General features: G+C 43.3%; 1 protein-coding gene across 1 annotated transcript; it reads right to left on the bottom strand.

Annotated features, from left to right (window-relative positions):
- Positions 1-2096: 2096 nt before the first annotated feature.
- LOC118493350 (zinc finger protein 234-like) lies at positions 2097-3571 on the bottom strand. The gene has a single exon (XM_035992986.1). It carries the CDS (start codon positions 3449-3451, stop codon positions 2429-2431), a length of 1023 nt encoding a protein of 340 aa, XP_035848879.1. The 5' UTR covers positions 3452-3571; the 3' UTR covers positions 2097-2428.
- Between the last annotated feature and the right edge of the window lie 7714 nt (positions 3572-11285).

Genomic DNA, 11285 nt, shown 5'->3' with positions numbered 1-11285 from the left:
CGTAGAAATAAGCGCTGAAAATGTGTAGAAGAAAAATTTAAAAATTTTAAACATTGGAAAAAGCAAAAACAAACTGAAAAAAAGCCGTCAAAAACGTCGAAAAAAAAAAGTGATTGATCAAAAAGTTGAAGGGAAGACAACACAAGGGTTAACCAGCTAGCAGTCGGACTGGTTTGATGGGAGCGGGTTTCCAAACTGGAAAACACAAACCGTCCACACTATCAAGTCATGAGTCACAGTCTGTCACAGATCTATACCCTCATTAGTTTGGTTGTTCAAACATAAAACTTTTTGTTTAATTGGCAGACTTTTAGAATGAGCACGGGCTAAAAGGAAGACAGCTTTGTATCGCTGATTCTCTGTCTGGAAGTGACATTCCCTGTTATTTTACATTTTTTGTGTCTGTGGCTGTTCTATGGTCTGGTTTTGTTCTGTGTATGAAGTGTTTGGCTCTAGTTGGACAACGTTTGGGCTGCACTGTTGTTGTGGCTGCTGTTTTATTTGTTCTTTGTTTTGTGCAGAGTAGAGTATGTTGTGTGTGGACATTGGACTGGAAGCTGTGGAAGTATTTACTGTTGTATTGGTGTCATGTAATTCTGTGTTGGATAGGCAACTTAGTGGCATGACGCATAAATAAATATATCAATCAATTGCGACGTTATTCACAATTACGATTCACATACAAGTGAAATGCTCTAACCAGTATTGAAACACCCTAATATACAAAACTAAAACGCTCTAATACACACTACTGAACACTCTCATACACACTACTAAACACTCTCATATGCACTACTGAAATGCTAGGATTTCACTTTCAGTAGTGTATATGAGTGTCTCAATAGTGTGTGAGAACATTTCACTTGTATGTGACTGAGTCACATTTACGTAAAAGCTACAACAGCACACAAGATTAAATACAAGGAGAGGCACTAAAGATGAAGTCCTCTATTAATGTATCACTCAGTTATCGTCTCCTGTGCATAAAGAACAGAAAATCAGTTTAATAAAGCAGTAAAACACTGTGAATGGAACCAACCAATCAGGGTTTGTTATTGTCTTCGCAGTCAACACAGTTTGGGAGACAGAGGCTAGGTCAATTTAGCCGGGCACCGCCCTCCTACGTACTTCCGCTCTATTTTTATTTCCCTTCAGTACTATGTCTGGGTTTGCGGTATATTCTTGGGTTTTCTCCGGCCAAATCTTTACCGGTCCAATCGGCGAACAGAGGGAGTGGCTGAGAACGATGATGTTGAGGCCGTGCGCTAGTTTGAGTTGTAGTTCTGTAATGGCGGCGGAGAAAGATGCGAGCGAAGCCATTTGGTCCGTTGTGGCAACGCTGCTGAATATCCAGAAGTTAAAGCCCGAGCAAGAACAATCTTTGCTGAGTTTTGTTGGTGGCCATGATGTTGTGGCCCTCCTCCCCACGGGGTTCAGGAACAGTTTGATTTTCCAGCTCGCTCCGTTAGTGGTGAAGGAGTTGGCTAAGGCTAACGCTAGCGATGCTAAGCTGACGTCACGACCAAACATTAGCGATTGGTTATGGCAGATCCAGAGTGGCTCTGGGCAGATCCAATAGTTTTAAACTTCAACAGAGTACCAGCCTTCAAGGAAGTTAACACTTGTCAATGGAGAGAGGCCAGACTCTCTGGACCAATGAAATGTACCAGAGTCTGGTAGGACCAGGCTAATGGACCAGAGTCTGGTAGGACCAGGCTAATGGACCAGAGTCTGGTAGGACCAGGCTAGTGTACCAGAGTCTGGTAGGACCAGGCTAGTGTACCAGAGACTGGTAGGACCAGGCTAATGTACCAGAGTCTGGTAGGACCAGGCTAGTGTACCAGAGTCTGGTAGGACCAGGCTAGTGTACCAGAGTCTGGTAGGACCAGGCTAATGTACCAGAGTCTGGTAGGACCAGGCTAGTGTACCAGAGTCTGGTAGGACCAGGCTAATGGACCAGAGTCTGGTAGGACCAGGCTAGTGTACCAGAGTCTGGTAGGACCAGGCTAATGTACCAGAGTCTGGTAGGACCAGGCTAATGTACCAGAGTCTGGTAGGACCAGGCTAGTGTACCAGAGTCTGGTAGGACCAGGCTAAGGTCAATTATCTTAATATGAAAAAGAAGAGGGCCAAGGATTGACTCCTGTGGGACCCCACACAAGATGTTTGCTTAATAAGAAGAGCACTTTGATTATGTTTGCTATTTCTTAAGTACTCACGTAACCACTGAAGTACTGAACCTTGAAAGCCACAGGTACTTAGTTTGGTGAGTAACATTTCATGATTTACTTTATGGAAAGCTGTTGACGTATCCAGAAACATTCCTCTGTGTATTCACCATTAGATGGGCTGATTTGATCAATAAGTTGTAAAATAGCCCCAAAAAAAATGAAGGTTGTTGCTCATACAAGATGTTGTTTTCTCCTGTTCAGTTCAGCTGCTGACTGAAACCTGACTGAGGTTCTCTGGTCTCCTTCACAGGATCAGAAACGTCTCCAGACTGGTGTTCAGTCTCTGGTTGTAAAAGTGGATGTGAGTTCCTGGCTGGTTCTGGTCCTCCACAGTCCTCTCCATCAGCTTCTGTTTCCGTGTGTTGAGTTTCTTTGCTGGCTGGAGGCTCTACCTTTCTCTTCTCCTCAGTTTGACTCTGATGAAGCTGTGACGACTGACGACCGACACATTTATGTCTTTTGACCTTTTCTGGCCAGGCAAATCTTTTATCACAAACACTGCAGCTGTATCTTTTCTCTCCTGTGTGAACTGCCATGTGGTTTGTTAGCTGTGACTTCTGTATAAATCTTTTTCCGCACACTGAGCAGCTAAAAGGTTTTTCTCCTGTGTGGATTCTCATGTGTCTCTGTAAACTTCCACTCTGTGTAAAATATTTCTTACAAACTGAGCAGCTGAAAGGTTTTTCTCCTGTATGAGTTTTAATGTGTCTCCTTAGATGTGTACTGCGGCCAAATCTTCTCCCACACTCAGAGCAGCTGAATGTTTTCTTACATGTTGAATCATGTTTCTGAGAGTCATCAGTCTCAGGTTCAGAAGAGTCTCCAGTCTGGTCTTCAGTCTCTGGTTGTAAAAGTGGATGTGAGTTCCTGGCTGGTTCTGGTCCTCCACAGTCCTCTCCATCAGCTTCTGTTTCCATGTGTTGAGTTTGTCTTTGATGAAGCTGTGACGACTGACGACGAACACAATTATGGATCCTGAGTTGATAATGCCAGATGAATCTTTTGTCACAAACACTGCAGCTGTGTCTTTTCTCTCCTGTGTGCAGTGTCATGTGACTTATCAAGGGTGACTTCTGTTTAAATCGTTGACCACACTCAGAGCAGCTGAAAGGCGTCTCTCCTGTGTGAGTTCTCATGTGTCTCTGTAAATCTCCACTCTGGGCAAACGATTTATTACAGACTGAGCAGCTGAAAGGTCTCTCACCTGTGTGAGTCATCATGTGTCTCTTCAGATGTGACTCACGGTTAAATCTTTTCCCACACTCAGAGCAGCTGAATGTTTTCTTACATCTTGAATCATGTTTCAGAGAGTTTAAAGCTGACTGAGGTTCTCTGGTCTCCTTCCAATCAGCACTGTCATCAGTCTCAGGTTCAGAAGAGTCTCCAGTCTGGTCTTCAGTCTCTGGTTGTAAAAGTGGATGTGAGTTCCTGGCTGGTTCTGGTCCTCCACAGTCCTCTCCATCAGCTTCTGTTTCCATGTGTTGAGTTTGTCTTTGATGAAGCTGTGAGGACTGAGCTTCCTCTTCATCATCTTCACTCTTCACAGTGACAGGAGTGAATGGGAACTTGGTGATATCAGCCTCCTCCAGCCCTTGAAGCTGCTCTCCCTCCTGACTGCTCCACAGTTCCTCCTGTTCCTCTTTAATTTGTAGGGGGGGCTCTGGCTCCTGCTGGTCCACACTGGAGCTACACTCCTGCTGCTCAGGGGGAAACTCTACTTTAACCACCAACAGCTGATTAACATCTGCAGGAAACAGGAAACACACAATTGTGAGAACTGGGACATCAGACAAAACCAAGACAACTGCACCATTCAAAAACGTTGGTCTCCATTTGGGGATTATCAAAACCTCTGACCTTTTCATATAACTGAGAGTGATGAGAACACGATTTAAACTAAACAGGAAGGTCTGGAGGTATTTGAAAGCGGACTGTAACCTGGAGAAGGCCTGGCTGGTTTGTGGTGAACATAATGCTATCATCTGCATAAAAATGAGCACTACAACACTGTGCTGGAACATAAATATGATTTCAGGGGACATGAAATGAATCAACCATCAACCTCGCCATAGCCGCCAGATTCATGGCGTTCGTGTCTTTCCATTGGGCCAAATGCAGCAGGTTTTGTTAATCCAAGCTCCCTAAAAAGTTCCCTACTCCTCACCGTATAGGACTAGAGCGCAGTACCCGTGGGTTAGGGTTGGGTACCGAACCATGTACTTTTACCGGTACCGACCGAATCACGTCGGTACTACAGAGTATTGGTTCACGTAAAATCAAACGGTGCCAAATTTCAGTACCTGAGAGTAAGTGCAAGCTTATCTGTCCTCTCTGCACATTTGCAGAGGTCCGACATGCACACACGTGCACGCAGAGGTGCGGACGGAGCAAACTACGTCGGCTCTGCAGTTTTGTTGAAGTCCCAATGAGTCATGGAGATGCCGATAAAGCGGTTTCAAGTGTGGTTACAGTTTTTCAAAACTTCACGCAGACACCTTTCACTGTGATATGTTAATGGCGAGCTGAAAGCAGTCGCGGTGCTGTTGACATTACACTTCCTCTGAGACGAGCAGGAACAACGGTGGTTTCTGTGCCCTGGGGACTGACTGACAGGCTGAGGTTGTAAGGCAAGGCAACTTTATTTCTACATCACCTTTCCAATAAAAGTTAGTGAGAAAGACATTTATAATTAAATTTAATAGGTTGTAGGGACGGATTTGGGAGGAGAGAGGGAGGGGTTTTATTTTTATTTTTGTTTAATTTCTGTCAGTGTAAAATATTCTAAATAAATAACAATGTTCTAAATAAATAGGTTTGGACTCATTTTTACAACTAAAATATTTTTTGTAATTACAGAGGGAAAGTACAGAAAAAAGTACCGTTGGGTACCGGGAACCGAATTTCAGGTACCGGTATCGGGACTAGTATTGGTTCAGATACCCAACCCTACCGGTGGGTCCCGCATATTGATCTGCAAAGAGCTAAGGTACACAGACCGTGAGCGTATTTCAATGCAGCCAGATGCTCTCAGCTTGAGGTGAACGGCAGAGAAGTCCACTTTGCAGCTGACTATAGTAAACTCACCATTAAACTGCGCCGCTTATTTCCAACGACGAAGTCAGCAAGGAAACTTGGCTACACTCTGTTTCTAATTTAGCAGTAAGATTCAATGGCATACCGCTACCTAACATATAATCCATTCTGCCAAAGATATAGCTTGTGCTGTGATGAGCCTGACGCAGAAAAGGCCTTTCACAGGCTACAATGGGTATACTTATGGAAGCCCGAACCAGGAAGGTTGTAACATTTTCCTCAATGACATGAGATGCAGTGATAAACAGTCTTGCGTTGTCGGTGCTTGTGCATGGAGCAGACAAGTACCTAGTATCGGAATTGTTAAATATTTAAATATTGCTCTCTTTTGACAGTTTTGACAGTGCTTCCACACTGCCGACATTTATAAAGCTCTAAGCTTACTCTACCCTGGTTGCCATTTGATCGTGTCATCAAAAACGCCATTGATCGGCAAAATGTATTCGGCCTAACAAGGAAAGTGCTTAATTTGCTATGTTTTGGACTAATATTTTCTGTAGCCGAACATTCGGTGCATCCCTAACTATAACCAAATGGATCCATAGAACCTCTTCAATGGCCACTAGAACGTCCAGCAGCAAAAGTAGAACCACTTCAAGTACTACGAAAACCTCAAAGAACCTGCTAAATGATCGTTTAAACCCTGTCTTTGTCCCCAAGCACCATCTGCAGATCAACTAGAACCTCCTAAAGGAAAGCAGGAACAACCTAAAGGACCCCATGGATCTCCTCACGGTTCTCTAAATAGAGACGGGGGACAAAGATGTAAAAAGGAAATAGGTCCTTTATTAACAGTTCAGTTACGTTTTATACTCTTAAAATAAACCAGGATCTCTTGAACATTTATGCTTTAGATTTTTGCAGATTTTTTCTCTTTTCCCCTAAATACATGTTAAATAAACATGTCCATGTTGTTCTTACCTGACGCTTCATCATCTTCAGTCTTCACAGTAACAGGAGTGAATGGGAACTTGGTGATATCAGCCCACTCCAGCCCTTGAAGCTGCTCTCCCTCCTGAAAGCTCCACAGTTCCTCCTGTTCCTCTTTAATGTGTGGGGGGGGCTCTGGCTCCTGCTGGTCCACACTGGAGCTACACTCCTGCTGCTCAGGAGGAACCTCTTCCTTAACCACCAACAGCTGCTGCACATCTGCAGGAAACAGGAAACACATACAGAGACGTCCGAAAACAATTCTCAGTCCTGAAAAACCTCCTTAAAGAAAAGTGGAACCACTTAAAGAACCCCGAGAACATCTTTAATAACTGCAAAGCCGCCTACACATGATCCGCGGTAGAACCGGTGCAAAGGAGGGTAGCGCTCCGCCTAGTTGGACGGCACCGCTCTCCCCATAGGAAAACAATGGAGCGGCCAGCGCAGAAAAGTTTTAACGCGCATCATGTGTAGGCGGCTTCAGCACCACATAAAGGTCCGTTTACAGTTTCTAGTGCTGTCCCTCTGTGTTGATTAGACGACTAAGGCCGGCTTCACACTGGCTGCGTGGCGTGAGCGTGTCAGCTGCGTGGCATGTCCGTTTTGTGGCTCCCATGTTAACAGGTTAGAGCTTACACCCTGCCTGCGTGACACGCACGTCTCAGCCACGCTGAAAACACGTGCATGCTAGAAATATGACCGACGCCTATTTTTCACACATGGAAGTGTTTCCAGGGAAAATAGAATAGGAAAAGATGTTTATATGTCATTTTGACACAAAGACATATTAATAAATGACATGTTGATGTGTGAAAGTCTCGAGGTTTTGACATAATTGCAGATATAAATGTATTTAAAAAAAAAAAAAAAAAAAATTATCGATTTTCAAATATTGCACCTGTCAATACAGAACCAAATATTCTGGAGCCTATTTTGCCGTCAATATTGCCGACGTTGTCTTTGCTGTAATCAAATCAGTATATATTTATGTTTATGTTGATGGGAAACATCCATGTGTACAGACAAGGCTAGCAGCAGCAGCGCCGCGTCAGACACCTTTCTGGTGTGCAAAGACATAGTAAACGCCACGCAGCCACCACGCCACAGAAACGCCACGCTCACGCCACGCAGTCAGTGTGTGGCCGGCGTAAGATTTCTATAGTTCTATAGTCCATTAGTCCATTTATAAAAAAACTTGTGGGCACGTCTCTTGTTTACAAGATTTACAGAGTTGCTTTTACAGGATTCTTTGTGGAGAAGGTTTTACAGATTTGTAGACAAAAATCATATGAGTGTTAGACAACTGATATTAAGTACAACCCTACCTACAAGACCTCTAGAATAACTTCAATGAGCACAAGAACTCGGGCCCCAGTTTCACTATTTTTCGGTTTTTGGGAGGATCCCAAAACTTTTTGTTTGTTTGTTGTTTTTTTTAAATATTTTTTGTAGTTTTATGACTCAGCAATTAATTATTAATCAATAATCGTTTAATCTCTAACGTTACATGGACAGACTTCTTTTGTTTGTGTTTATTGTTGGTGATTTGTAGACCGGTACATCTCTGCAGCATCACAAAAAATCTCTGAGTATCTATTGCGATATATCGTAGCCTTTCGCAAAATACGTATATTGCGCCAGTTAAAAACGATATATTGTGCAGCCCTACTTCAGAGATTGCCCGGGTGCCGCCGGAAATTCTGCCAGATGTCCGTCCCCTTCCTCTGTCTTTGTGTTGGCGTTCTAACCTCCGGTGGATTTGTGAGGACTATGGTTAACTGCTCCTCAGATCTCTGCAGGGTAAATCCAGACAGCTAGCTAGACTATCTGTCCAATCTGAGTTTTCTGTTGCACGACTAAAACTACTTTAGGAGACAAATATGTTGTTTCAAGTGTTCAGACTTTGGGTGTTGTTTCTTGTATGTACATTGGGTGTCACTGTGGTATTACCTGGGGCAAGGTTATAAAGGTAAGCTCCAAATTGTTGCCGGCAGGTGTTTGGCCCGGAAAGGGCAAATGGTTTTTGACCGCTAACGTTGTGACACCAAATGCTGTGATGCTGGAGCGCATTGGCACCAAACCCTTTGTTCCAACTTTGTCTAATTGTTTATGGAGTTAACGCTGAAAACATGAAAGAATGGACATTTCATGCAGCACAGTTAACGAAAATAAACACATTGTTATTCTGCAACGCAACATCGTCAGACGATTCTTGAACGCTACACAGCACGTTAACATCAGCGCGTCAGCCAGGTCGCTCCGGGTTAATCCACCTCAGTAGTTACGGTATCAGACCGACCTGCTTTAACAATTACTTTTGAACGTACACATGTTCCACCAAAACAAGTTCCTTCCCGAGACTATTTAGCAGAGGCACCGTGGCTCCGTCCGGAGCTTAGCCCCACCCAAGATAATTGTAATTGGTTTAAAGAAATGCCAATAAACCAGAGCACGTTTTACTCCCATCCAGGAATGCTGTGTGGACTAGCCAGACCTTCCTCTGCAGCGCTGTGGAGGAAGGTCTGGCTATAAGAGACTAGTCCATCGTGACATTATGTTAACTGACAATTAACAACTCTCCTCCCACTTCTCTCCTCCTCCTTATGGTCAATTATTCATTATTAATATTATTATTATTATTATTATGGTTAATCTTGTATTAACTGGGTGTTTTGTACAACTTTTAAGTTCCATTCATGCAGAAAATATTCAACACAGCTGACTGAGATTCCCTAATCTGACCCACGTCGTGTGCGTGTGCGTGTGTGTGTGTGTGTGTGTGTGTGTGTACACAATGAGAGTTGATCAATAATCATCATGTGGATATAATGATTAAGTGGGTAAAGGCAAATAGAACAGCTAGTAAGTCTGTAAGTTCAGAAAATGACTTCCTACTTCTAAAAAGTACAATATTTCTCTCTGAAATGTAGCGGAGTAGAGACTCAAGTAAATTACAAGTACCTTAACATTTGGACTGAAGTACAGTACTGGAGTACATGTACTTAGTTACATTCCACCGCTGCCTATAACTGATGACCCGTAATGTACTTATTAAAAGCGTGACTTTAATAAGTCTTATTGTGAAGGCCTGTAATGCTTATTTTTAAAAAAAAAGCATGTATGTCTTCTTCACTTAGCTGGAAGCGTTTGATATTTGACATATTTACATATATTTCTGGATCTGAATAAGCAGAAAAGTGGAAGTGTGAGCATATCTTTCAGGCAGTGTCTCTGCGTTGTTAGAACAGACAGGAACAGGAAGTGGTGGTTCAGGCAGAGCAACTTCCCTTATTTAAGGTCTTCACTACTGTAATGCAGCCTTTAAAAACAGTTGTCATATCAAGATACAACGATATCCAAATATCTAGCCTCATATCGATATACTGCCCTGCCCTACTCACACACACGTCTTAATCTAATGAAACCCATTACGATTTACTCAACTATTCTCACTACTTCACCTTCTTCTTACACATTCAAGCCTACAATCCAGTGTAGCGTCAGCCTTTCAGCACACAGCATTCACACCGCCATTCCTTCACAAATTGCATTCTGTAGTTTTAACAGCTACAGCGCAGGTAACCATGGTGCAGTGGTGTAGTTCCTGGATGGGAGAAAGAACGTGCTCTGGTTTATTGGCATTTCTTTAAACCAATCACAATCGTCTTGGGTGGCGCTAAGCTCCGGACGGAGCCACGGTGCCTCTGCTAAATAGTCTCAGGAAGGAACTTGTTTTGGTGGAACGTGTTTACGTTCAAAAGAACATCTATGAAGAATACATCTCTCTCTGCTGTGTGTGTGTGTGTGTGTGTGTGTGTGTGTGCGTGTGTGAGTGAGTGTGTGTGTGAGAGAGTCTCTCTGTCTGTGTGTGTGTCTCTCTGTGTGTGTGGTGCAGTGGTGTAGTCTATGTGATACGCAGTATACCCACTAAGAAATCTCCAGGATTTCCATATACCCTCTTAAAAATGTGCAATGATACACAACAACATAGTTTTGTGACAGAACTTTGACTTCAGATATTTGTATTCACAAATACAGGGTTGAGTACTGTGACAGCAAACTAAACTTACGCTGCAGAACATGCAGAGAGACTTTTCTCATCTTTCATCGACCCGCTCCTCGCCGAGCCCAAATGCTCCGCCAACACTAACGCCAGTATCCTCCCTTCACCGCACATTTAAGACTAATATAAGTAGCCTATTTTATTTAGTCCTCGTTGCTTTGGGGTCAACTTTTGTGATCCAGGCTCAGGTCCCTGATGTGAAAGCCCCCTTACTGCTTTATATTCCATTATATTTTTCATATATTTTGAATGTCATCGGCGTTTTCCTTCACATAGGATAAATAAAGATATTCCCACCATAAATTGGTGTATGAAAGTGTATCAGAATGCAAGTCTTTGACGCTCAAAATAACCCTGGGGGAGGACACCCAGACCCCCCACTTTGATATGGCGAAGCAGTGACAGCAAAAACTGTCCTGGCCTGTTAGTAGTGACCTAAGGACTGTCCCGGGACAGTCAGACACTGTCCTGTGACTGGCAGTGTACAGGACAGTGTCTGACTGTCCCGGGACAGTCCTCAGCAGTGTTGGGAGTAACATGTTACAAAAGTAATGCAATTACAGTAATGTATTCCTTTTTGCTGTAACGCAGTAATATAACGCATTACCAATTAAATTTCGGTAATATTATACTCGTTACAATCTCAGTAACGCGAGTTACAACGCATGTTAATGCAACATTTAGTGGTGTATTGTTTTTTTAAGAATTCACCAACACCGCCACACATTCACAGTTATTTCCTGTCGCTGTATTCAACAGTTGAGATGGCTGCAGAGACAGATACATTTGTGAGATGGATATTATTTTCAGCAGTTATTACGCTGCGTTGAAGTGAGCTGTCCTGTTTCTGTTCCCGTGGTCAGAACCAGAACCAGAGACGGTACGGACAACATCTGTGTTCCAACAGGTGACGGTACGTCAGCACGGACAGCAGTGTGTCCGATCTGCTGACAGATATAAACATGTCG

Source organism: Sander lucioperca, chromosome 16, assembly GCF_008315115.2.
Source record: "Sander lucioperca isolate FBNREF2018 chromosome 16, SLUC_FBN_1.2, whole genome shotgun sequence".
In the NCBI taxonomy this organism is placed as follows: domain Eukaryota; kingdom Metazoa; phylum Chordata; class Actinopteri; order Perciformes; family Percidae; genus Sander; species Sander lucioperca.
The sequence above is the reverse complement of the archived record's forward strand: the minus strand, read 5'-3'. Positions and strand labels throughout refer to the sequence as shown.